The sequence below is a fragment of the Aureobasidium melanogenum genome (assembly GCF_000721775.1).
Source record: "Aureobasidium melanogenum CBS 110374 unplaced genomic scaffold scaffold_4, whole genome shotgun sequence".
Taxonomy (NCBI): Eukaryota; Fungi; Ascomycota; class Dothideomycetes; order Dothideales; family Saccotheciaceae; genus Aureobasidium; species Aureobasidium melanogenum.
In genome coordinates this window covers 765031-787048 of record NW_024470056.1, presented here as the reverse complement: position 1 = coordinate 787048, position 22018 = coordinate 765031, and the positions used below count along the sequence as shown (strand labels likewise).

The following is a 22018-nucleotide window of genomic DNA, read 5'->3' as shown; positions in this document are numbered from 1 at the left end:
AAAATGATCATCTTTCGCACTTGCACAAAAAATGTTCATTCATCATCTCAGTCCTTTCTCCTCCTCACCTAATTCTCCCTTGGGTGTCCTGACAACCGCACCTTTGAACCCTTCCCCGAGATCCATCTCTTCACCTGCCGTCTGCTCCATGGGGTCTTTACATAAAATCTCTAATAACGCGTCCACGGTATCTCGCACCTTCTCCGCATACTCCTTGCCACTCAAATCTTCCTTTCCAATCCACGCTCTGAAAGCAAAACAAGCAGCTTTATAGACGTGATGGTAGAGTAACTTGTACTCTTCGTCTTTAGCCTCTTCTTCTGGGTCTACAGGTTCTGCAGCAGAAGTAGAGGCGCGTTTCTTCCTTTTCGAAGCCGTGAAGCCCCAGACGCGTAGACCCGCTAACACGACTTTAGAGACCATGTCTTTGTTTTTCTGTTGAAGTAGTTCTTGCTCTGTGGATGGTTGAGGGCTAGATACTGGTGCTGGCGTCGCTCGTGAAAGTCCTGATGCTACTCGTTGTTTGGTTTCTGGAATCGTAGTGGTGCGTTGTAGACTTGCTATACTCGGGCTTCGGCTCTTGGGGCGAGTAAGTAGAGGGACGGAACCTCTGCTTGCTTCGGACTTTAGACGTGGTAGGGTAGGTAGCAAGGAAGGACTATTTGAAGCTGCCGCCGCGGCGGCTACAGAGGCGCCTGAGTGGCGCTTTCTGCGGTCGGTGGCAGCGGAGAAGGTGGAGTCGAGAGCGGTCTTGCGTCTTTGGCGGAGGGTGGGTTCGTCCCAGGGGCGAGGGATGAAACGACCATCTATCGTGTTTGGATCTGAAGTTCCCAAGACTGGAGAGGTTGGTGGTGTGATATCCGTATCGTTAAACAGCAGAAGATCAGAAGACAGAGGAAGAGCGTAAAGTCCCAATTCTGGATCTGCAGAGGAGGCTTCATTATCCGATAGCGACGGAAGATTTTGTTGAACATCCTTTCTAGCAGCGTAGAAAAGTATTTCTGTAATCCGTGGTTGAGGTACTTTGCTCTCATCTGCAAACTTTACTGCAGCAAGAACGCCCAAAGTCGATTCTAGAGCAGCATTCTGCCACCATTCATGTCCTTGGTCTTCTGCATCGTTAGTACTGAGAAGTAAATTGCTGAACCATGTCTCAGTCTCAGAGTTTGCGGTCCAGACATCCAGCCGGTTTCCACAGATCAAATGTAGAGGTATTCGTGAAGTGTCGACATGAGAGAGAAATTGTAAGGTACAATCGCTTGGTAGTGTATGTTTTGAGGAAGGCGCACTGATCTGTATGTCTGTTACACTAAATGAGTATGCATTTGATTGGTAGCAATTTCTTCAATCAATCTCACCTCGTATCTCGTTACTGTCATCAAGTCGTAAACTTCCAGTCCAAATGTCCATCGTTGGTATTATCATGAATCGTGAGGTTGATCATCAATGTTTTTCGGGGTGACGTGACCGAAGACGCGTCGCTTCCAATCTTGTCCAAAACAGGCAATTGCATGGGGGTTCAATGCAGTTCCTTGAATAGAAAGTCTAACATCCAATATACAAAGCTGGTATTTGTAGCAGTATATTAGACTGGTACTATGGTAGCAAAAGAAAGTAAGATAAATCATTGGGTATGTACGCCGCTCGCTCCATATTTACAAAATCTCCAGCAATGCAAAGAACGCCGACCATGCATAATGCTCTCCTCGTTTTCCCCCTGGTCATCGCCTGACTGGGATGACCCAATGTTCGTCTTGATCGTCTTCCAATTCATCAGAGTCCCATCCGTCTTCTTCATCGCGAACAGCCAGCTCGACGAATCGTCTGAATGCTGCTGCAGCTGCAGCGTCAATCTGTTGCTGATTGGGTGGGACCTGCTGTTGTTGAGGTGCAGGGCCTGCTCGTCTACCGTCTAAAGCAGCCACTCTTCCACCTCGTGCGCGTCTCGCTCCGCCTCTACGTGCTGGCTGTTGTGCGGCCTCTGCTGCTGCAGGTTGAACGTTGTTGTCTTGAGCAGGCTGGGGGATGGCTGCAGCATTGTCCTGGGCATCGAGCTGTTCTGCAAGCGCTCTTGCTGCGGCCTCGTCCTCTTCACGCTGTAGAGCCTCTGCTTCTTCTCTGTCTGCTGCCTGGGCCACTGCCAGAGCCTCTTGCTCCCAGCGCCTCGCACCAACAAAGGCACCTCCCTGACCTTCGTCACCCTCCTCCAGCTCCCATAGCTTCTGATAGCACTCGGTACCAGGCTTGTTGAAGTGTTGATATGGATTGTCAGGGCACAGCCATGCACCACATAAGTAGCAGAAGTGGGTGGCGCATTGTACACAGCGCATGTGGTTACAGCCCATAGTCTTCTGTGTAGGACTGCTACAGGTCGGACATGGTGAGGTGTGCGTGCGGATGTAGTCATAGCTGGCCTTCTCCTCCTCTGACAGCTCTGCTGGGTTGCGAGGCCAGCAACGAGCGAAATCGCCGTGCCAACCTGCATAACATGTTTTGCAAAAGGCGAAGCTGCACTTGCTGCAGATAGCTAGCCGGTCAGAGGGAGAGTGGCCCTTTTTCTGCGGCTCAGTATCGTCTTCATCTTCGCTCGACGATTCCGGGTACAATGATAGATCTTGAGGAATAGGCGGGTACTTCTCACTGCGAGCAGGACCTTGGCACCATGTACGTGGACAGTAGACAGTCGTCTTGTCGGCTTCCTGCTTCTTCTTGCGCTTCATGTCGACATAGCGACGTATCATGGTCTCTTCGATACCCATCGCAAGCAACTCTTTCGGATGTAATGTCTTCTCCTTTCGTCTCTTCTTGTTCTGACCAGCCGGCCCGTCCTTGCCACAGGTGGGGTCTAAACATTGCACTCTTCCAACGTCGCCCTCGGTGATGCAATTATTATAGAAGTCTTGCAAACAGGTCTGACAAAAGACATGACCACAGCGACGCATGCGATAGCAGGAAGAACCTTTTTTGGGCTCGAGACAAATGCCGCAGTCAAAGGTGCCAGCATCGAATGTAGCCTTCTTGGTAGAGGAGTCATAATCGAGCAAAGCAGGCTTCAGAGATGGTGGCAGGTCGAGACCAGTGGTTTCCAAGTTAAAAGCCTGCTCGGCTTGTTGTTGTAGGAAGTCGATATAAGAAAAGAGAATTTGGCAGCGACCATATTCGTCCCACAATTTTTCGCACTCGCGCTCCAACTCTTTCAACTTGTCGTCGGGGAGCCATTTTGGTGTTGTGGACAGGACGATGGTTGGCGGTTTCTCGGCAGGGTAACCTTCGGGGAGGGAAAGCTTTAGGTGTAGCGGGGGGAGATGTTCGAGACGATAGGATTCATCGAAATCTGGAACGAAAGACGAGATTTTGATTTGGCCATTCTCCGAGTCTGGTGGGGATGGTGGTGGCGCCGAAGGAAAGCGCAAAGCGAGAGGACTCGAGGGGTTAACGGCGAGATGTAAGGAAGCGGCGAAGGTATCGTTTGGGTCGACGAGTAGTTCAGGATAGATGGCCGAGATGGTCGACAACTCTTCCTCTCTCTCGTCTTCGATGTCCATGGTGCCCGAATCAGGATGACTCGCAAGTGGCTGGTGCTATGAGCAAGTCATAAGTGCAAGTGATCCTTCGGTCGAAAGACTATATAGGGTCGCGAATGTTGGCAGGTGATGGAAACAGAGAGACGTGTGTCGCAGAAGGGAGAATAAATGTTGGGTGGCGCGGTGACTGAGAGACGGCGGCTTTGACGGTGTCTTGGTTTCGCCTCGGTGACGGCTGGCAGAATCTCACCGCCTGGTCATGCACACGGGCCGAAGCGTCTTATCGCCGGCCGCTAGAGAGAGAGTCTTTCGTCAGAGCTCCCCAGAAGTTGGTTCCTTGGATCTGGCTGGTGCTCGTGTCTTGCTTGTCTTGTCTTTCCCAAAGTTCTTGTCACAGCAAACATTCCTCCAAGATGGATGCCCCTCCATTGGCTTCGCTTTCTTTGACACACGTCCATTATGTGAGATGCCGCATGCTTCTGCCCGTCCCATACAAAGCAGCTAACCCTGGTCTCAGAATCCCAATGACCCAATCGCACATGCCTGTGCCTTTCTGGCCCTTGTACCTCAGGCTTTGTGCATCACATATGCAACTCTGATATGGAGCACCCGCGAGGCAGAGGTCGCCCTCATGTTCGCTGGCCAATTGGCCTGTGAAGCTCTGAATTGGATCCTCAAACGCACCATCCGTGAAGAAAGACCACATCGTACGCACTCCCGCCCAACATCCCCCTGAGACATACCCTAGTACTGACCCTGCCTCTTTTCCAGGCCTGACCGGCAAAGGCTACGGTATGCCCTCGTCGCACGCCCAATTCGTCTCGTACTTCGCCGTCTCTTTGACCCTCTTTCTCCTCCTGCGACACAACCCTCACGCTCCCAACACCTCGACCACCCACATCCCGACTTCTACATTTGAAAGACTTGCCTTGTCTGTCTTGGTCATCGCTGGTGCTGCTGCTGTCGCCCAGAGCAGAATATACCTCAACTACCATACCGAAAGACAAATCCTAGTCGGGTGCATCGTGGGCGCCCTCTTTGCAGTCTTCTGGTATCTGTTCACAACATACCTGCGCCGCTCTGGCTGGTTGGACTGGGTGCTGGACACTTCAATTGCCAAGTTCTTTCGCATCCGAGATCTGGTCGTCAACGAGGATCTAGTTGATGCTGGTTGGGAGAGGTGGCAGCAACGTAGAAGCAAGAGAAGCGAGCAAAAGTCCAGATAGATGTCCATATTGTCCATCACATACAATCTACGCATTAGAAAGAAACACTCGTTTTCAAGCGTAGAGGCGTGGTTAAAGAGGGCGAAAGATGCCGATTATCAGCGGCCGCCGTCCAGTTTTCTAATGGTATTATGTGTTTCCAAGTTGCACGGGCAGGACAGCGAAGAATTTTCTGATCCTTCAGGACGACTACGCCTTACTGCTGTCTAGACACTGAGGGTTTGGAGAAGGATTGGCGCATTCCGCCAATCAGGGAGAATAATTGTGACCTTTTCCGCGCCCACGGGGCCCGACATCGCGTTTAGTCGGCCGTTCACATGTATGCAAGAGCCAACAACTCCACAGTGCCCGCATTTTTCTCAAAAGATGTCCATCACGTGTAGCTCTTTCGGGAATCCAATGCAACCTACGGGCACACGCGGCCGGAACAATCGTCGTCCTCCGGGTATAAAGAAGACTCACACAGTCTGTCCAGCTTGCAATTGTTCCTCGTCTTGTTGCTGTGCTCTCTGTCCTTCGCTGCTTCCGCTCCTGCCCTCATAGCCCGTAAACTTTCCTTATCGTTATCGGACCCTTTCCTCACCACTTACTCGAACGCCGCCGTGCATCGGAACCAATCACGGCCTTGATTCTTCATTTTTTCTCATTCTTCCTCTCTCCAAAATGTCCAGCTTCAGCGTCCCAACCCTCGCATCACAGTACAAGATGGCTTCTGATCACTCTTCGCCATACGACACCTTCAGACATCCTCTGGAGCTGCGCTATGCAAGTGCGTAAAATCTTTACCCCGCCAAGACCGATTGAATCATCAATGTTGCCCTTCCACACGGCCAATTGAACGCGCCAGCGAACATAAGCATGGTATACTGATTCAATAGCCGCACTACAGGCAAGGAGATGAAGCATCTCTTCTCTCCCCGCATGCGTGTCAGCACCTGGAGACAGCTGTGGATCTGGCTGGCCGAGTCTCAAAAGGAGCTCGGTCTTGCCATTTCTGATGAGGCCATCAACCAGATGAAGGTCAACCAGATTGTCCAGGATGATGAGTTCAAGATTGCCGCAAAGGAGGAGGAGAGAAGAAGGTTAGTACTTGCATCTTCCGTGATTTTCAGAATCTGGCATTCGTGACGTATCTTGTGCTATATGCGTGGTTTCCGCGTTGTCCAGCAATTTGTGTTTGGTATTGGCAGTTTTGCGATACATGGTCTGTCCAGTTCGTTGTGAAATTTCGGTTCTGACTTTCTCTATCAGACACGATGTTATGGCTTGGGTCCACACATACGGTCTCTGCGCTCCCGCCGCTGCCGGCATCATCCACTGGGGTGCTACCTCATGTTACGTTACTGACAACGCTGACCTCATCCTGATGCGCGACGGTCTCGACATTCTCCTCAAGAAGATGGCCACTGCCATTGACAAGCTTTCCGCTTTCGCCATGCAATGGAAGGACCAGCCCTGCCTTGGTTTCACTCACCTTCAGCCCGCTCAGTTGACTACTGTCGGAAAGAGAGCATGTGTCTGGATCCAGGACTTGTTGATGGATCTGAGAGCTATGCAAAGAGTTCGTGACGAGCTTTGCTTCCGTGGTGTCAAGGGTACCACCGGTACTCAGGCATCTTTCCTCCAAATCTTCGATGGTGACCATGACAAGGTCGAGCAGCTTGATGAGCTCGTTACCAAGAAGGCTGGTTTCGCTGGCTGCTACCCCATTGCTACTCAGACCTACTCCCGTAAGGTTGATCTCGAGGTTGGCAGCGCCGTCTGCAACTTCGGTGCCACTTGCCAGCGTATCTCTACCGACATCAGACATCTTGCTTCCTGGAAGGAGGTTGAGGAGCCTTTCGAGAAGGACCAGATCGGTTCCTCCGCCATGGCTTACAAGCGTAACCCCATGAGATCCGAGCGTTTGACCTCTCTTGGTCGTCGTCTTGCGAACCTCCACGCTGACTTCATCTCCACTTACGCCTCGCAATGGATGGAGCGTACCCTCGACGACTCCGCCATTCGTCGTATTGACATCCCTGAGATGTACCTGTGCGCTGATGCTTTGCTCATTCTCATGAACAACATCTTCAGCGGTCTTGTCGTTTACCCCAAGCGCATCGAGAACCGTATTCTTGAGGAGCTTCCCTTCATGGCCACGTAAGTTTTGTTTTCCAATACAGTTTGATCATTTGCTAATTCAGAACAGTGAGAACATCATCATGGCTCTCGTCAAGAAGGGTATCTCTCGCCAGGATGCTCACGAGGAGATTCGCGTTCTTTCTCACCAAGCCTCCGCTTCCGTTAAGCTGGAGGGTAAGCACAACGACCTCATTGAGCGCATTCGTGCAACACCGTTCTTCGAGCCCATTCTCGGAGAGCTCGACGCTCTGCTTGACCCCTCCACCTTCACAGGCCGTGCTCCTCAGCAGGTCGAGAAGTTCTGCGGACCCGAGGGTGATGTCGAGAAGGCCCTCGCCAAGTACCGCGCTGAGGGTATTGAGGAGAAGGTTGGTGACATCATCCTTTAGATGTGTTGCCTTTACGATAAGGATTGTTTTACATGCTATGAGACGTTGAGATGATTTGGGAGTTTTGCACAAAAAAGGCTGTAGATATTATAGTAAAAAGTCGCCCAAGTACCTAATTATGATCGCTTTGCAACTTGTTCAAATCTGTCACGGTCGACCGACCTCTTTCTCATGCCTCCCCGTGTGCTGAAAGCAGTCACAGTGTAGCTAGCGAAGATGCACAGCGGCAACCCGAATATAATGCTAGCCATTGAGATAGTCTTCAGTGGGATCCTCTCTATGGAGACCACATTCTTTACAAAAGTATTGTGCATTCAATAGCTACACTGTGACTGTATATAGCACACGGAGAGGTGGCAATACATGATTGTTGGCTATATCATCGCAACACACACAAGTGGATGGATGTCTTATAATGAGTACTAATCTGATTATTGCTTTTCTTTGCCGAAAAATAAATCGGCGTCGCGCTAGAGCGCGTGACGAAAGCTTGGCGCGCGTCGAAATCTCAAGGCTGCGACAACCAAACCAACTCTGAATCACATCAACCCATCTTCAACCTCATCATCATCATCGCAAACATCTTGCACTTCTTCTGATACGGCACCGACGACTTTTACACCACTCCTGAGTGATCTTCAGCATCTGCAGGCCAGAGCTGAAGGGTGTCAGAAGTCTTTGGGCTGTCTTTCTTGTTGATTCTCGCTCTCTACCGTCTGCACTGGCAACCCGCTTACCGCTTATACTTCAGCTCACGCTAGAAGGGTCAAGCAGGGAGCTGGGTGGTTACGGAGAAGTCTGATTCTTCGAGATTAGAAACGTGCAAGCCACTCCTCATCTTATCGAGTTAGGGCTGCTCGAGACGTCTCATCGAAGCCCGGGTGGGAGGGATCTCGCCTTGTCGAGGGCCCCTTTGGTATTGACCCCCTGACAAGTTGAACTGATCGTTGCAGGAAAAGCCCAGAATGCCTAAAGGGAAACGATCCGCCCGAGCCTCTTGGCTTTTCCGCAACAAACCAGCTGTAGCCTCAGCCAGCGAGACATTTGGCCGCTTCAATATCTCAATCATCCACGATGAATCCAAAGCCGAAGGCTCCATTGTCATCCAACATGCTGTGTACCTTGAAGGTTTCTCCTCCGGACAGACCCTTGACCTTGTCTTGCGACCCGAAAGCATAGTCTCGTGCGAACTGTACCTTGACAATCAAAACCATAGACTGCCTCCAGAAGTGCTCAACTTGATACCGACGAACCGTAGCGACATATGGAGTCTCTCGTTGACGATGCGTACTCCCGGTACCGTCATATGCCCCACAGCGCCTCTTCCCTTGTCATTCGTATCGACCAGTTTTGGACAGCAGTTCGCTGCGTTTTCTCACCTGTGTCAGACAACACAACTTCGGATCTATCTTGGCAGGGATCAACTTCAGTCAGAACACCGCGTGCGCCTCGAGCGCTTTGCTTCTGCTATCGCCCGGCGCAGACTCCGAGCAAATCCTATCGACCTTCGAAGCCTTGGCGGCGGTGGTGGAAAGCAAGAGACAACATGGGGCTATATACATCCACCTCCAGTGGAACAACAACAGGTGGGCTTTGGTGCCTCAAGAAAACGAAGCCGTGTTGGTGAGTTTCTACAGATTCGTTTCTCTCCGTGTACTAGAATATGTCACTTTTGTAGCTATAACAATGCACGAAATTTTTCGGACCAGCAGAGCAACCAAGGAAAGCCAATATTTTATTACATCTCTGTGGGCACTAGCCTGTTTTCAAAGACTGTTGTGCATCTTTGAAGCTACGCTAGTTGCATACTTCTATCAGCTATCAGCATGCGTGGTTCTTAGGTTTTGATAGACAAGTCTGACGTACTATCTAGATTCGAACAGCCAACAACAATCAGAGGAGCCGTCTACGAAAATACAAAAATTCTTCTGGGACATGGTGCCACCAGGTTCACCCACTGAAGTAAACACTCCAAGTTCACGACACGTCACTCCTAATCTCACCAACGCCAATACCCCTGATGCCGGATTAATGCATCCCTTCACATCTCCGACAATCAACAGAGGATCTGGAGATGAGCCGTGTCAGTCTATGACAAACAATGCCAGGCACAACCAAGAGAGGGAGTCAGGCTCACGAGCCTGCACACCTCTTCCCGCATATCCAGCAGGGCTTGGAAATACCTACACGCCATCACCTGCCCTCGAGAAAACAAGTTCTCCTGCTTGGGGATCCAGTATAGAGATGAAGCCCACATTCTTTCCTCGACCTGCAGACAACTACTCCGCTCTGCCACCTGAGCTCACAAAAGTCTTGGGTGGCATGCTGCAACAAATGCTACCCAACATCATTGAAAGCGCCTTTTCATCCATCCTAGCACCATTACTAGATGCACGTCTCGAAGCACTAGTAACCCATAAGATGGAAACGCTAGTCCAAGAAAAACTACCCCAACTCACTCACCAAGCTCTCCAACAAAACATGGACAAATTCATCGATGACCTCGAAGATGAACACAAAAGAGCCGAAGTGGAAATCGAAGAGACTGTTGGAGAAGCAAAGACGGAACTCAATGAAGCGCGTGATCGAGGTATAGATGATATTGAGACTTGGGCTCAAGAAAGATTCGAAGATTTCGAGGAGGAGGTTGTGGGGATTACCAAGTCTGCTGTTGAAGAGCTGGAAGATAAGAAGAATGATCTGATAGAGCGGCTGGACCGCAGATTTCAGAGTCAATGTAGGAAGTTGAGGGGGGTGCAGAAATGTGTGAGGAGGAGGTCTATATAGATTTAGATAATCGTCACATCCCCGGAATCTACTTTGATCAATGATGGACTGACGTATTGCAGATAACTTAGAACTTTCGGTGTCGACGGGAAGGAGCGAAGCTCCTCACGACATAGGTAATCAGCTCGACTGACATCTGTCACCATCAATCATCGAATTCAGAACGATTTGCTTCCCCAACTCACCGCGCCATCAACACTGAACATATGAACTTCACCACCCACGTGTCTTCGCATGGACTGACCGAGTTGAATGATTACCAATTCTTGGCGGCTCTTATGACTTATCCTCACTTTAGGCAGCATCGATCTTCTTACAAGTCACGACCTTTTTTCCATCCTCCGCTACTTCCCTCTGACACTCATACCAAACTCAACCGATGACTCGACAAATTTATTGCAATATCTGCGGTGGCCCCTTCTTAGGCAGCGAGCACACCTGGCTAGGAGAAGCCATCATATTGAGCACAGGACACCGGACACGGAATGGCACCGAGATCGACGACGAATACCACCCCCGTCATCATCTTGAAGCTGGTTTCTGGCTGGGCGAGCATCTGCTTGGACAGGCCAACAGAGTTCTCCTCCGCTTCAACTCGAAGTATGATCCCGACACTCGCAACTTCTACTTGCTGGAACGGAAGGAAACAGTGAGCCCAAACGTTCTCATCGAGTCAGCCAGCAGACCTCGAGGCGGCTCACTATATCTTCCTGTTCACAAAGCTTGCTTAGAGCTCGCCGAGAAGTTCATACACGCCGCCTCAACTCTGGAAAGAGCCGCGACGGACACAACCTCTGGCAAAATCACCTCGGAGTTACAGCTCTGGGAGGTTTTGTGCCGACGTTTGGACCAGTTCGAGGACGACACAATACCCAAGGAACCCCATCACTTCTACGTGCCACATACTATCCTAACACCGATGCCATGGGAACGCGAGCCTGATTCAGACGACGATTCAGATGAGCATCTTTGGGCTCACGCTCTCCTGATGGCGGGCCCTCTTGGAATACCGAACATCACAGAATCCATTCTGGAGAACCTTGAGACGGCCTCTGATACTGAACCGGAGTCGATCAAATCACAGGACGAATCGTATGAGCGACTTGTCAATCCAAGAATTTTCCCTTGGCTATGGGACCTCGACACTTGTTCTGTGTACAACAAAAAATCATCAGGTCTTTGGGATTGGGAATCACTGCTCTGTTCACTCTTTCAACCCGACATACACATGCACGATAATGACTCGTTGCACATTCCAGTCTCTCTTCGCAACCGCCGGAGAATCTGGCGAATCCTTGAAGCAGCCAGAGTTGGTGACGCTCCAGTCATTCTTAGAAAAGGTGGACCTGGTACCAAGATGTTCATACTAAGGTCGCTTGTTGTTGGTCCAGATGGCTCTGTGCGTGACCAGTACCTTCACCAAGAATGCTCGAATCTTTATTTGGAGAGGTATGCCCTCAGCCCATGAAGACGAGGGTATATGCTTCGTGGACCGTCCGCCTCTGGAGATTTCGAGACCCCGATCCTTGCAGTCACCAGGCTCCTGGAGAACTGTGGCACATAATGGCAGCCGCTGCGATTCCGCCCTCGCCCTCCATCCCTTCTGCTGAGATATGGCGGAGTTCCATGACAAGCTCACCTATACACCCTTCTTCTCGAATTTGCTTTCAAACCCTCAGAACAACGGTCATCAATTGCTTCGGAATATTGTGAACAAAGATGATACAAACGACTTCAGAACCAACCTTAACTTTCTTCCATCTCGCCATGACCGCTTCTGTACTGTTGGCAGTTTGACCAGCTGCAATTGAGTACGTTTCTTCACATCAGCCGGACGAATGGCTTTGAACAACTCAGAGATTTCGCATCACGCTCTCATGCTAGTTTATGGCCAAGGGTTAGTCAGCGAATACCAGCTCGAATTCAAGGAAAGCACCACTTAAGTAATGCTTTCTTAATGCGTAAAGAGTGCATACTTATGCAAACTGCGATCGTCATTCTTGGCAAGTATCAATGCTATTTTTGTTTGCAGATCAAACACACAACGTCTATCTCTACCACACTGGGCAGTTTGGTGACGACTTTTGTCTACGTGGATATATTCAGTGTTCGCAGATCCGCATTTCTTTCTTGTCAACATCTCATACTGTGTCGGACCTCCTCCACGATGAATTACTTTTTGACACCAGTCTGATAGTACCAAGTAATTATGAATTAAGCACCAGCAGCGTAGCTGAAGTTACTCGAACTCAATGCTGGCTTCACGCATATTAGCTGTCTGCACGTGTTGACGCTTCCGTAGTCGTTGCAAGTAGAGTACGACTGCACGTAGCAGTCCTAAAACTTTAGGCCTCTCTCTATTCCTTGTTCCAGATCGCACTTGCAGCTGAACTTTGTCAGGGATGACAGCTGACTAGGACGAAGCGGTGGTATGTGATAGACACAATACCCTTGACCGATCACCAGAGATGCCTGCTTTTTGTTTCAGCACAACTCGTATCGATGGTCACTGACATCGAGAAACGTGACGTCGGTCAGATCACAACATGGAGCAGGAACGATCGTGGCATATATATGCATTGGCTCCTGCTCTTTTCAGATTGTCATTCTCTCCAAACAAACAACAGATCTCACGACTCCTCCCAAAATCGTACACCAACGTCAGAATGAAGACCACTACCATCTTCACCGCACTCGCCGCAGCCCTTCCTGCTTTTGCAGCACCACATGCTCGCTCTACCGGAGACTCCTTCGGCGGTCTAGCCATCAACTCCGGCTCTCCTATCCACCTCTCTGCCATCAACGCAAACGGCAACTCCTTCTGGCTCAACAAAAAGACTTCATCCTACTGCCCTAACACCACCGTCACATCCTGCCCTGACGGCAAATACACCTACTTCACCGGTGGCAATGACACCCTCTCCCTCAACGTCGAGGTCCCCGGCGGTCAACGCGTCTACGTCGCCCAAGACGGCAGTCTCGGCTTCACTATCCCCCATGGCAGTGTTTCTGGCAGCCAGAATGTCAGCTACACTGGTTTCAACTTGAGAGATAGCGGTATTCATTTGCAGTTCAAGGGTGCTGATTGGATTGCTGTGCCTATTGGTAGTGCTTACAAGGTCTTTGCTGCTGCGGCTGAGAATGCTCCTAAGAACGGCACTGGATTCTCTTTCAGAGTGGGATCTGTTGATGCTACTTTTGGTGCTTGGGAGTATCTGTAAACCAAATCTTCTCTCTAGAGATGGAATATGTTAGATGGAATATGTTAACTTGGTTGGAAGCATGGTCACATAGCATAGACTTGTCAACTAAAGTGAATCCCACTTGACATCAAATACAATAACGGTCGATGCATGCCCTTGGGCGACTATTCAAGGCCGAATTCAACTCAATTACGAACCCTTACAATAAAACTCATCGTTCGTGGTCCTGATCTTGCGTGTTGTACATTGTGCCGAGGGCGGGTCCTGAACCAGTGATCTGACCAAACTGGTTCAAGCCGCGCCTTCGGTTGCTCCAAAGTTCGACTTCTCAATGTCACCATCGGCACCCATTCTTGAGCCTCCAATGTGACTTCACATGCGACGAATTTATTCAAAGAAGATAATCAACGGACGTTGAGCATAAAATCAAGTCGAGGAACAGCTACTTGGAAAAAATATAGTCTTGCTACTCTCCGTCTCGAACGCCAGCCGTCCCGCAAAGCCAGACTTCACCATCACAAAAAAAAATGTCCACGCTCTCACCTCTTCGCCAACACTTTCAAACAATGAGATAGGCGTGAGAAAGGACGAAAAAAAGAAAGTCAACTGGATGTTTAGGAATAGCCGAAGGCGGGGCTCGAACCCGCGACCTTGAGGTTGTACTTTATCAGATGATAAGAGCCACACGCTCTACCGATTGAGCTACCCCGGCAGGTCTGAATGATCAAGTTGTGTGACACAACTGGCTCGTTGACTTGTGGTGTGCTTGCGACTGAGTCTCAATATATACCTCACATCAAAGAAGCTGCGGCATGGCGAATTGGAAGGCATCCTCCGATACATAGTCATTTGATACCTTGCCTGTGATTATTCAGTGAGTGAACATCAGCAGAGAATGTATCTAGGCCGAGACTGAATCGTGTTTGGGCATTTTTGGTTTTCACGCTCATGTAGCACTGTTGTCCTGTCAAATCCATAACATGCGAAGCTCGACTCATAAGCCATCAAGTGATTGATATCAAAATATCGGTCGCAGCAGCAGATATACATTTAATGACAGGTTCTCTTTACACGGATATTCACAAAGATCATAATGTACAGATAGAAGCCACAGAACGCTGTCGCATCATCAGGTCAGGCATCGGCGCTGCTACAATGTTTTGGATCAGGGTCATACTGACAGCAATTGTACTTTGACAAGAATAAAGCCCGAGCAGCTGAAAAGTGAGCAATTTCGATTCTGGACTCCAATCAAGCTGGTCTCTGAATCTATACTCCTCTCGGGATGTCTAGCAGTAGGTAGCAGTGACAAAGACTGGGAATTCAAGGAGCTGTCGAACGAAGAATCAATCGAGAGAATTCCATAATATGAGTTACCTTGAGCAGGCAACGAATGGTAGCTTAAATCAGATTCTTACACCTTCTATCACCGTCTAACAGGTGCTCATACTTGTTATTCCGGATGATGTCCTCCGAGTGAAGCAAACTCCAGGATTCACAGAAGTTTCAGGCTTCCTACAAGAATACGTAACTTTTTCGCATTCAATCTCGAACACCTGCGAAGAGCACAAGACATGACTCAATGCCATGATAGTGCACGCGTCTGGAGTCGTCAAATGCCTTTCCGTCAAAAGTTTCTCGTCCCAGGCTTCAAAAAGCCAAAAATCACCAAAACTTCACCCTTCAATCCACTTCTTTCCTCGCACTTCTTACCCACTTACCACCCGCCCAGAGCGATGCAAAAATAGAGTACATAGGCTACAAGAAAAGCAAAAGAACGACGCCTGCAGGACTCGAACCTGCGCTCCCGAAGGAAATAGATTTCTAGTCTATCGCTATAACCACTCAGCCAAAGCGCCAGTAGTAAGCTCGATCCAGACGAATCAGAGCTCAGTTGATGAATGAAGCTTGAATACATGTGTACATATAGCATTGACATTGAGTGAAATATCGATAGAGCCTTCGAACATTGGTGGTGATGTCGTGGTTGAAGTCTGATGCAATCTGAAGAATCAGCGACGCTGTGTGCGTTGAGGCATTGCAAGCGAGACCGCTGCCCGTTGCTCCTCGTTCCGCAGCTTTCTGACAACCCTGCTGTCTCCAGATCCGAGGCCAGATTGAACGAGGGGTCGTTGCCCCGCATGCCCCACATTGAGGTCTCTCTCTCTCTGGAGTCAAAGATGGGCAGACAACTCGGTGTCATGCATAGCGGCAGGTAGGAGAGGGTTTGAGTCCGTACGCCGAGAAGTGCGGGTCTGGTGGACTGAACGGTGGTGTGGGGCCTTGAGCCCTCTTTCTAAAAATTGTTGATATGAAAGCTGGTAAGACCGCCAGCTGGATCATACACATCTTTCTTGATCTCCTCAAGCTTGGTAGTATTCTGTACTTGATATAATCGTGTGCCAATCGTGTTTGAACAACGGCAATAGGCGAGATGAAACCAGCCTTTGACAAGGTGAGAGTCTAACAGATATAACAAAATCTTGATGAACATACTCATAGTCATCGTAGATTATTGTCGTCGGAGCAGGACCGTCAGGACTTCTCCTGTCTCTGCTACTAATCAGAGCTGGCATCAAGGTGCATCTTCTAGATGCTGCTCCCACGCTAGACGATCAGCCTCGTGCAGCACATTATGGACCTCCTGCGATTCCCGACCTTCGACGAGCAGGTGTCCTTGACAAGATCAAGTCTCAAGGATTGACTCTCAACACGATGTGCTGGCGAAAGCTTGACCAAACATACATCGCGGGCATGGATACTAGTGAAACTTTGTCGAACGACCCTGAGTATGGCGACGTAAGAACTGTTAGCCTCGCTCTTCAAGAACTGGACGCCTTGATGCTGGAGGAGTTCTTGAAGAAAGGCGGTCAAGTCAGCTGGGAACACCGCGTACTGGAGGTTCAGCAAGACGAATTCAAAGCCTGGGTGAAGATCCAAACGCCATTGGAGAAGAAGAAGATTATTGAAGCAGATTATGTTGTGGGATGCGATGGCGCGAACAGCATTGTCAGGAAGAGCCTGTTTGGAGAGGAGTTTCCAGGCTTTACCTGGAACCAGAAGCAAATTGTTGCGACGAACGTGAGTAACACGAGTGATGTTAGGAGGATTCTGCTAACCAAGTGTGTCTAGACATACTATGATTTCCGCAAGTTCGGCTATCATGATGCGAACTTCATTATAGATCGTGATCACTTATACATGGCAGCCATCATCGACGACAAAGGCTTGTGGCGCGTCACATACGGCGAAGAGCCTGGCCTAACACGAGAACAACTGCTAGAACGTCAGCCCAAGAAGTTTGAGACCATCTTGCCTGGAAACCCAAAGCCTGGCGATTATGAGATGGTCAACTTTTCGCCGTATAGAATGCATCAGAGAGTGGCCGAGAGGTTCAGAGTCGGCAGAGTCATGTTGGCAGCGGATGCCGCGCATCTTTGCAACCCATTGTAAGTTGGCTTATCATTACTCAAATGTGTTGTATGTTGACAGGGTTCTTTTAGTGGTGGTCTTGGAATTACTGGCGGCTTCGTGGATGTTGGTTGTTTATACGACTGTTTGTATGGCATCTGGACGCATCAAGCCGACGACTCAATTTTGGACCTGTATTCGGAAGTGCGTCGACAAAAGTACAAGGAGATTATCGATCCAATCTCGACAGAAAATTTCAAACGTGTTTTTGACCAAGATCCGGAAGTTGCGGGCGAGAAGGACCACTTCCTAGTCTTGTGTAAGAAAGCAGCCGAAGACAAGGACTTTGCTCGGCAGATGCACTTGGTAAGAGAGCAAGCACCTGACCTTTTTACTCAACACTGACACTTGTAGGCATCTTTCGGGATCCGCCATGATTTTACACAGTACTATCGTATGAACAAAGGGAGGGAATCTTTGAACATTGACGCCAAGTCAGTTTTCAGCGTGGAGCATATTGAGGAGGTTGCACCAACAGGAGCGGACTGAGGTGCCTGCCGTCGTTCCTTCCACGAGCCCAGCCTTCATACATCATGTTGTGATCTGCGTTCAGCCTCACTTCGCAACAAGTCTGTAATGATATAGCTGTCGAGATGCACAATATCATTGTTAGTATATGTGACATCTGCTGAAAGTCCCTGTTTCATCGTCTCTGATAGATAGCATTTTTTTGCAGCATCAGCACATAAGGACCAGACAATACAAGTAGCCAGCAGAGAAAACGGAGTGTATTAACCTTGTCCACTTGATACCTGACATAATCTGAACCCTGCAACCGAAGACAAAAAGGAAAATTTTGTTACAAGCGTCAAACACCAGTGGCCGTCCTGACCTGATACGAATGAGACACCACGATTCCGCTCATGATTCTGTCATCTATGATATGATCCTCGACGGTCGACGGTCGCTGGTTGAGAATTTCATCCAAGCTATCCGTGTCTGCTGACTCCAAATCGTTGGCTGTGATATGTGCCTTGTTTTTGTGTCTGTTTAACTCGATGTCACCACGAAAAGGATCGAGGTTGGAGCCTTTGCGACTGTGATCTGTTTGTCTCTCATCGGTTCTGAAATATTGGCCGGTATGCTTTGAATCCTGTGTGCTTCCCAACATCCCACGGAAGTAGGTTTCAAAAAAGGGCTTCAAAGTTGGCACACAAGCACACATCATTGAGACAGCGGCCTCGATCGACGACCACAAAACGAAATCCAGGATCGTATAGGTGAGGTCGCCGTCTCCGGCCTCGAGGTAGGCGATGATACTTCTAAGACGGATGATGCTGACGATGCATCCGGCAGAACCCATCGCAAAAACCAAAGATAAGGTGATCTTCTTTCTACGTGTCAATGCCAGGTTCCAAACGACTGGGATCGGAAGTGCAAGAATCAATAGATCGCTGACGGAATTGAACACAGCGTTGGCCATATCTAGACGGATGTTAGCAAGATTACCCGAGACTGGAACCGACGTCACGAACAGAAAGCTGGGCGATTGATGCATTTTCCTTTGGCAAAGATGTCCCTGATATAAGTCAGCAATTTTTTTCCATCCAAAAGTGCCTCGTAAGCTCACCATTGGAAGTGAACCGGTGTACAGTCGAAGATCTCTGTGAGGATACCGGCCACAGAGTATCCGACGGCAAAGAGGAAGACAGCCCACCAACGCCACATGAAGTTCTGGATGGGAAACAGACGACGGTACAACAACATGATGGCGACTTTGATGGAAAGCATCGAGGAGCTATAGAAGACCGAGGCGATGAGGTACAGCCTGAGGAAGTGTGGAGAGAACTGAGCCACTGGGACGTCCCATAGATGTCGTCCCATACCCAGATGAACCAGACCTTGGTAGAGAGCTATGGCCGTTAAACATATAAGTAGTGAGGCGATCATCGCCCCTACACCTAACGTCAGTATACTTGCGACATCGTATGTACAATAAACTCTCACGTACAGTCGTCATAGCCGACGGATTTGACGATGAAGATCCGAGTGTACAATCGAAGAAGGACAACGACAATCATGACGATCAAAACGACTATGTTGGTAGCTGTTTGTCGATGACCAATGCTGGGAGGATCGACGAAGTTGGGTGTTATGCCATTCGGAGGTTTGGCTGAGGGCACCTGCCAGTAGTCTACGTCGGGATCCATGTTATGATGGACCTCCTCCTGATGGATAATGTCTTGTCGAAGAGCGCGAGAGACAGGTCACTCAACCTTGAGAGGGTCAAGAGGTCGAAAAGACACCATGAGGGGCATCCTCGCAGTTTAATAAAGAGAGTATTTTTACTCGGTCATCAAAAGCCAGGAACCGCCTTTGGGCCCGCACTCTTTTTACCTTTGGCTGATTCCTGGGGCAAACGTAGGGATAAGGGCTGATAGTTTGGCTTCGGTGCTTCGATAGTGAAGGTGATACTGCGGTCTTTGATCGGCTATAAGCGCAAGGTGTATGTCTCACCGCTTGAGTCATGTTGCGACCTAGGCGTTATGGATACTAGAAGCAGATTCTGAAGCGAGTTGAGTCACTGAGCTGTCATTCAACAACTATACAAACCAGGTGCTGTACTGCAAAGATTCCCGAAGACTAACACCACTGGAGTATTATCCATCGTGAGATTCTGTCTGTAGAAGGATTCTTGTTTCCAGTGTCCAGGTATTTGGACGGGTAGATTGATAGATTAGGCAACCGACATCGCATGAAGAAATATCCACAGGGTTTTCTTGAAGCACGGCCCATGGTGGAATGAATGCACACGGACGGAGTCCGGAGACCATATGTGCTATCGCTACGGCCCGTGACAGTCTGAGTCTCTGACATGAACAAAGGGGTGCTATTGTGCTTCAGAACGTGCAGCCGACAAGCTGGTCTGTCCATCGTGGTAGGACGTAAGCAACAGCGACCTAAGCCTGACGTTGATCTCTACCAGCTCGATCACCGTTTTTATTTTTCAATGTTGAATCTGACCATCTGTATTGTGTCATTTGAACGAGAAGAAGTTGATGTCCAACAAGCAAAGTTGTGGCTAGACGATTGTCCAAGTCCAGTAGAGACGTCCCGCTTTTGACGCGTCGTGTTTAAATTGGGCGCACACCCAGCGAAACTGTCCAAATTCACCCAACATATGTTTCGTCAACTTGAAATCGCCAGACTGAAATGTTGTCAAAGCTACTAATCCAGTAGTCACCCAGGTCCACTCATCTCAATCGAACCTGGGTTTGGGCACGGGCAAGCTCGCGTTGGTCGCTTTCAGACTGAATCAAGCGGAAAGTGCAGACGGGACCTAGATTGCGAAATAGATGAGAGTGAGGTCAGCCCTTTCTGACTTGACAAGGCGGCAATTACGGCATTTTCGAAACCTTCTTTGGTTGTTCTACGCTTTGAACGACAGGCGGTATGAAGCTTGTTTGACAGGTGCTTGCGTCGCGAGTCAAGTTTCACGGCGTTCAACTGAAGTTTGGTGATCTGGACCGAAATTCTGTGCTCATCCGCGCTGAACCGCCTATACGAAATACCACATATTTAGTCGATACATGACCTGCAGGTTGGCAAGGCGTTCTGTCCTTTAGATAGCGTGGTTCGACAAATTCACGTAGTGATACAAGCCTTTTATGGTAAAACAACAACAAGGTGTAATTTCAAAATATCTACCAACGAACAGCACTACATGATCATGCGAGGATCCAAACTCGAAATCTTAGCAGATTTTGCAGCACCGTCAAAGACGAACTCAGATATCAACTTGCCAGTGCCAGGACCGTTTTGAATGCCTGCAGGATTGTTAGTCAAGCGGAATAAAGGTTAAAAAGGTGTCAACATACCCCAGCAAGTGTGGCCGGCTGCTATCAGCAAGCCTTTTACTCCAGTGTGTCCGATCAGGGGACCATTGCCTCCTTGGACGTTCGGGAGGTAACATGCCTGTCGTGCCGTGACCTCTCCATCTCGCAGCTCATCACTGATGCTGCTGACGTAATTCACAATGTCCTGACATCTCTGCTCGTCGACCTCGACAAGATCAGACGATTTGGGAAGAGGAACCATATGATCTCCCTCACCACAAGCATAAACTTCGTTCTTCGGTCTCGTGTAGATCTCTGGCGAAACATGCTGCTCGCCCCGCGATCTTTTACCTTTCTCTGCTCCAAAGCCAGCTGGCAATTTGATCTCAGTGAACAAGGCGTACGCGCTTATTTCTCGAGTTGGTCGAATTGTAACAGAATGGGCTCGAGTAGCCGAGATGGGGGCGTCAGGGTAGACCTCTCTTGTCCATGGGCCGGCAGAGATGATCACGTCCGTTGCTGAAACGGTGACTTCCTTATTGTTGTCGTTTTTGTCCTCGTAAGTGACGCTCTCCACGCTCTTACCATCCTTGCTACGGTTGATACTCTTGACAGCGGCGCCAACGCGGATATCAGCACCCTTCTCGGCGGCCAAGTCGGCCATGGAAGTTGTGAACTGATAGGGGTGGACTTGAGCAGTGGTTGAGGGATCTCCCATCTCATCGTACATTTTCAAGCAGTCGGGGTGAATCCAGTCAAGGTCTTTTGGTATGCCTCTGGCTGCCATCTTTGCCGAGACCTTTGGAGGGTTCTTCTCCAGACTAACACTGTTCTTTTCTCGGTCGGCGGATCCATCCATCTCGTTGTCTTTTCCCTTTACGGAATCCTTCGCACTAAGCTGACGGCCTTTGCAGTCTACCGAGCCACAATGAACCTGTCTGTAGCCCCAACGCTCATCACCGCCATATTGTTCGGCTAGTTGCTTATGCAACTTATATGAGAGTGGTACGATAGACGAAGGGTAGGCCCATAGTGCAAGAAGTCCTCCAGCTTTGCCACTTGCGCCTCCAGCGATTTTTGTCGCCTCCAGAAGAACAACCTTGTGTTTCTCTGGATTGTATGAAGGATGATGCGTCAAAAAATAGGCAGAAGTGGCACCAATAATACCACCGCCAATGATTACGATGTTCTTCTGCTCGTCTGCTGCCATGATGGATTGTCGATGGAAGTGGGCGATATTGTGCGAAAAGTGGCCAGTTCTACCTCGAAGGTTAGATGACAGGGTTGTTCTAAGAGAAGCCAGAGTGGCGATAAAGAAACTTGACTGATTTGCACAATCCCAACAGAGAAGGTGGACGAAAACTCGCGAATCACGTTGCTATCGCCTCAAAAAGTGTGACGTCAAGCGGGTCAAAAGTTGGCCAGGGTCACACTCCCGCAACCAGCTGTCTTGGTCGCATCACGTTTGATAAGAGATATATTCGTGTGTTTCTATACCATCTATGAACGGTCTGGTGT

General features: G+C 49.3%; 10 protein-coding genes across 10 annotated transcripts; 6 read left to right on the top strand and 4 right to left on the bottom strand.

Moving 5' to 3' along the window:
* Positions 1 to 42: 42 nt before the first annotated feature.
* Positions 43 to 1410, bottom strand: M437DRAFT_42296 (uncharacterized protein; the record flags this gene model as incomplete). The annotated part of the gene is made up of 2 exons (XM_041020542.1): positions 43 to 1301; positions 1359 to 1410. 2 exons carry the CDS (start codon positions 1408 to 1410, stop codon positions 43 to 45), a joined length of 1311 nt encoding a protein of 436 aa, XP_040882352.1.
* A 350-nt stretch (positions 1411 to 1760) lies between these two features.
* On the bottom strand, positions 1761 to 3536 carry M437DRAFT_10200 (RWD-domain-containing protein; the record flags this gene model as incomplete). The annotated part of the gene is made up of 1 exon (XM_041018553.1): positions 1761 to 3536. A coding segment is annotated over one exon (1776 nt), but the record flags the coding sequence as incomplete, so codon positions are not given.
* A 401-nt stretch (positions 3537 to 3937) lies between these two features.
* M437DRAFT_9812 (dolichyldiphosphatase) lies at positions 3938 to 4738 on the top strand (the record flags this gene model as incomplete). Its single annotated transcript, XM_041029115.1, has 3 exons — positions 3938 to 3985; positions 4042 to 4231; positions 4296 to 4738. Coding segments are annotated over 3 exons (681 nt in total), but the record flags the coding sequence as incomplete, so codon positions are not given.
* A 675-nt stretch (positions 4739 to 5413) lies between these two features.
* Positions 5414 to 7263, top strand: M437DRAFT_43054 (adenylosuccinate lyase; the record flags this gene model as incomplete). The annotated part of the gene is made up of 4 exons (XM_041020672.1): positions 5414 to 5519; positions 5640 to 5832; positions 6002 to 6892; positions 6942 to 7263. 4 exons carry the CDS (start codon positions 5414 to 5416, stop codon positions 7261 to 7263), a joined length of 1512 nt encoding a protein of 503 aa, XP_040882349.1.
* Positions 7264 to 8228: 965 nt separating this feature from the next.
* M437DRAFT_73258 (uncharacterized protein) lies at positions 8229 to 10050 on the top strand (the record flags this gene model as incomplete). The annotated part of the gene is made up of 2 exons (XM_041025994.1): positions 8229 to 8886; positions 9137 to 10050. 2 exons carry the CDS (start codon positions 8229 to 8231, stop codon positions 10048 to 10050), a joined length of 1572 nt encoding a protein of 523 aa, XP_040882348.1.
* A 379-nt stretch (positions 10051 to 10429) lies between these two features.
* M437DRAFT_43166 (uncharacterized protein) lies at positions 10430 to 11518 on the top strand (the record flags this gene model as incomplete). Its single annotated transcript, XM_041020696.1, has 1 exon — positions 10430 to 11518. One exon carries the CDS (start codon positions 10430 to 10432, stop codon positions 11516 to 11518), a length of 1089 nt encoding a protein of 362 aa, XP_040882347.1.
* A 1198-nt stretch (positions 11519 to 12716) lies between these two features.
* On the top strand, positions 12717 to 13271 carry M437DRAFT_42326 (uncharacterized protein; the record flags this gene model as incomplete). Its single annotated transcript, XM_041020549.1, has 1 exon — positions 12717 to 13271. One exon carries the CDS (start codon positions 12717 to 12719, stop codon positions 13269 to 13271), a length of 555 nt encoding a protein of 184 aa, XP_040882346.1.
* Positions 13272 to 15687: 2416 nt separating this feature from the next.
* M437DRAFT_63942 (FAD/NAD(P)-binding domain-containing protein) lies at positions 15688 to 17213 on the top strand (the record flags this gene model as incomplete). Its single annotated transcript, XM_041024331.1, has 5 exons — positions 15688 to 15708; positions 15765 to 16334; positions 16386 to 16702; positions 16757 to 17030; positions 17079 to 17213. The coding sequence occupies 5 exons, from the start codon at positions 15688 to 15690 to the stop codon at positions 17211 to 17213; spliced, it is 1317 nt and encodes a 438-aa protein (XP_040882345.1).
* Positions 17214 to 17850: 637 nt separating this feature from the next.
* On the bottom strand, positions 17851 to 18844 carry M437DRAFT_9266 (uncharacterized protein; the record flags this gene model as incomplete). Its single annotated transcript, XM_041029078.1, has 4 exons — positions 17851 to 18149; positions 18200 to 18243; positions 18295 to 18619; positions 18676 to 18844. Coding segments are annotated over 4 exons (837 nt in total), but the record flags the coding sequence as incomplete, so codon positions are not given.
* Positions 18845 to 20384: 1540 nt separating this feature from the next.
* On the bottom strand, positions 20385 to 21710 carry M437DRAFT_43100 (fad NAD binding oxidoreductase; the record flags this gene model as incomplete). The annotated part of the gene is made up of 2 exons (XM_041020681.1): positions 20385 to 20491; positions 20543 to 21710. The coding sequence occupies 2 exons, from the start codon at positions 21708 to 21710 to the stop codon at positions 20385 to 20387; spliced, it is 1275 nt and encodes a 424-aa protein (XP_040882343.1).
* Positions 21711 to 22018: the final 308 nt, after the last annotated feature.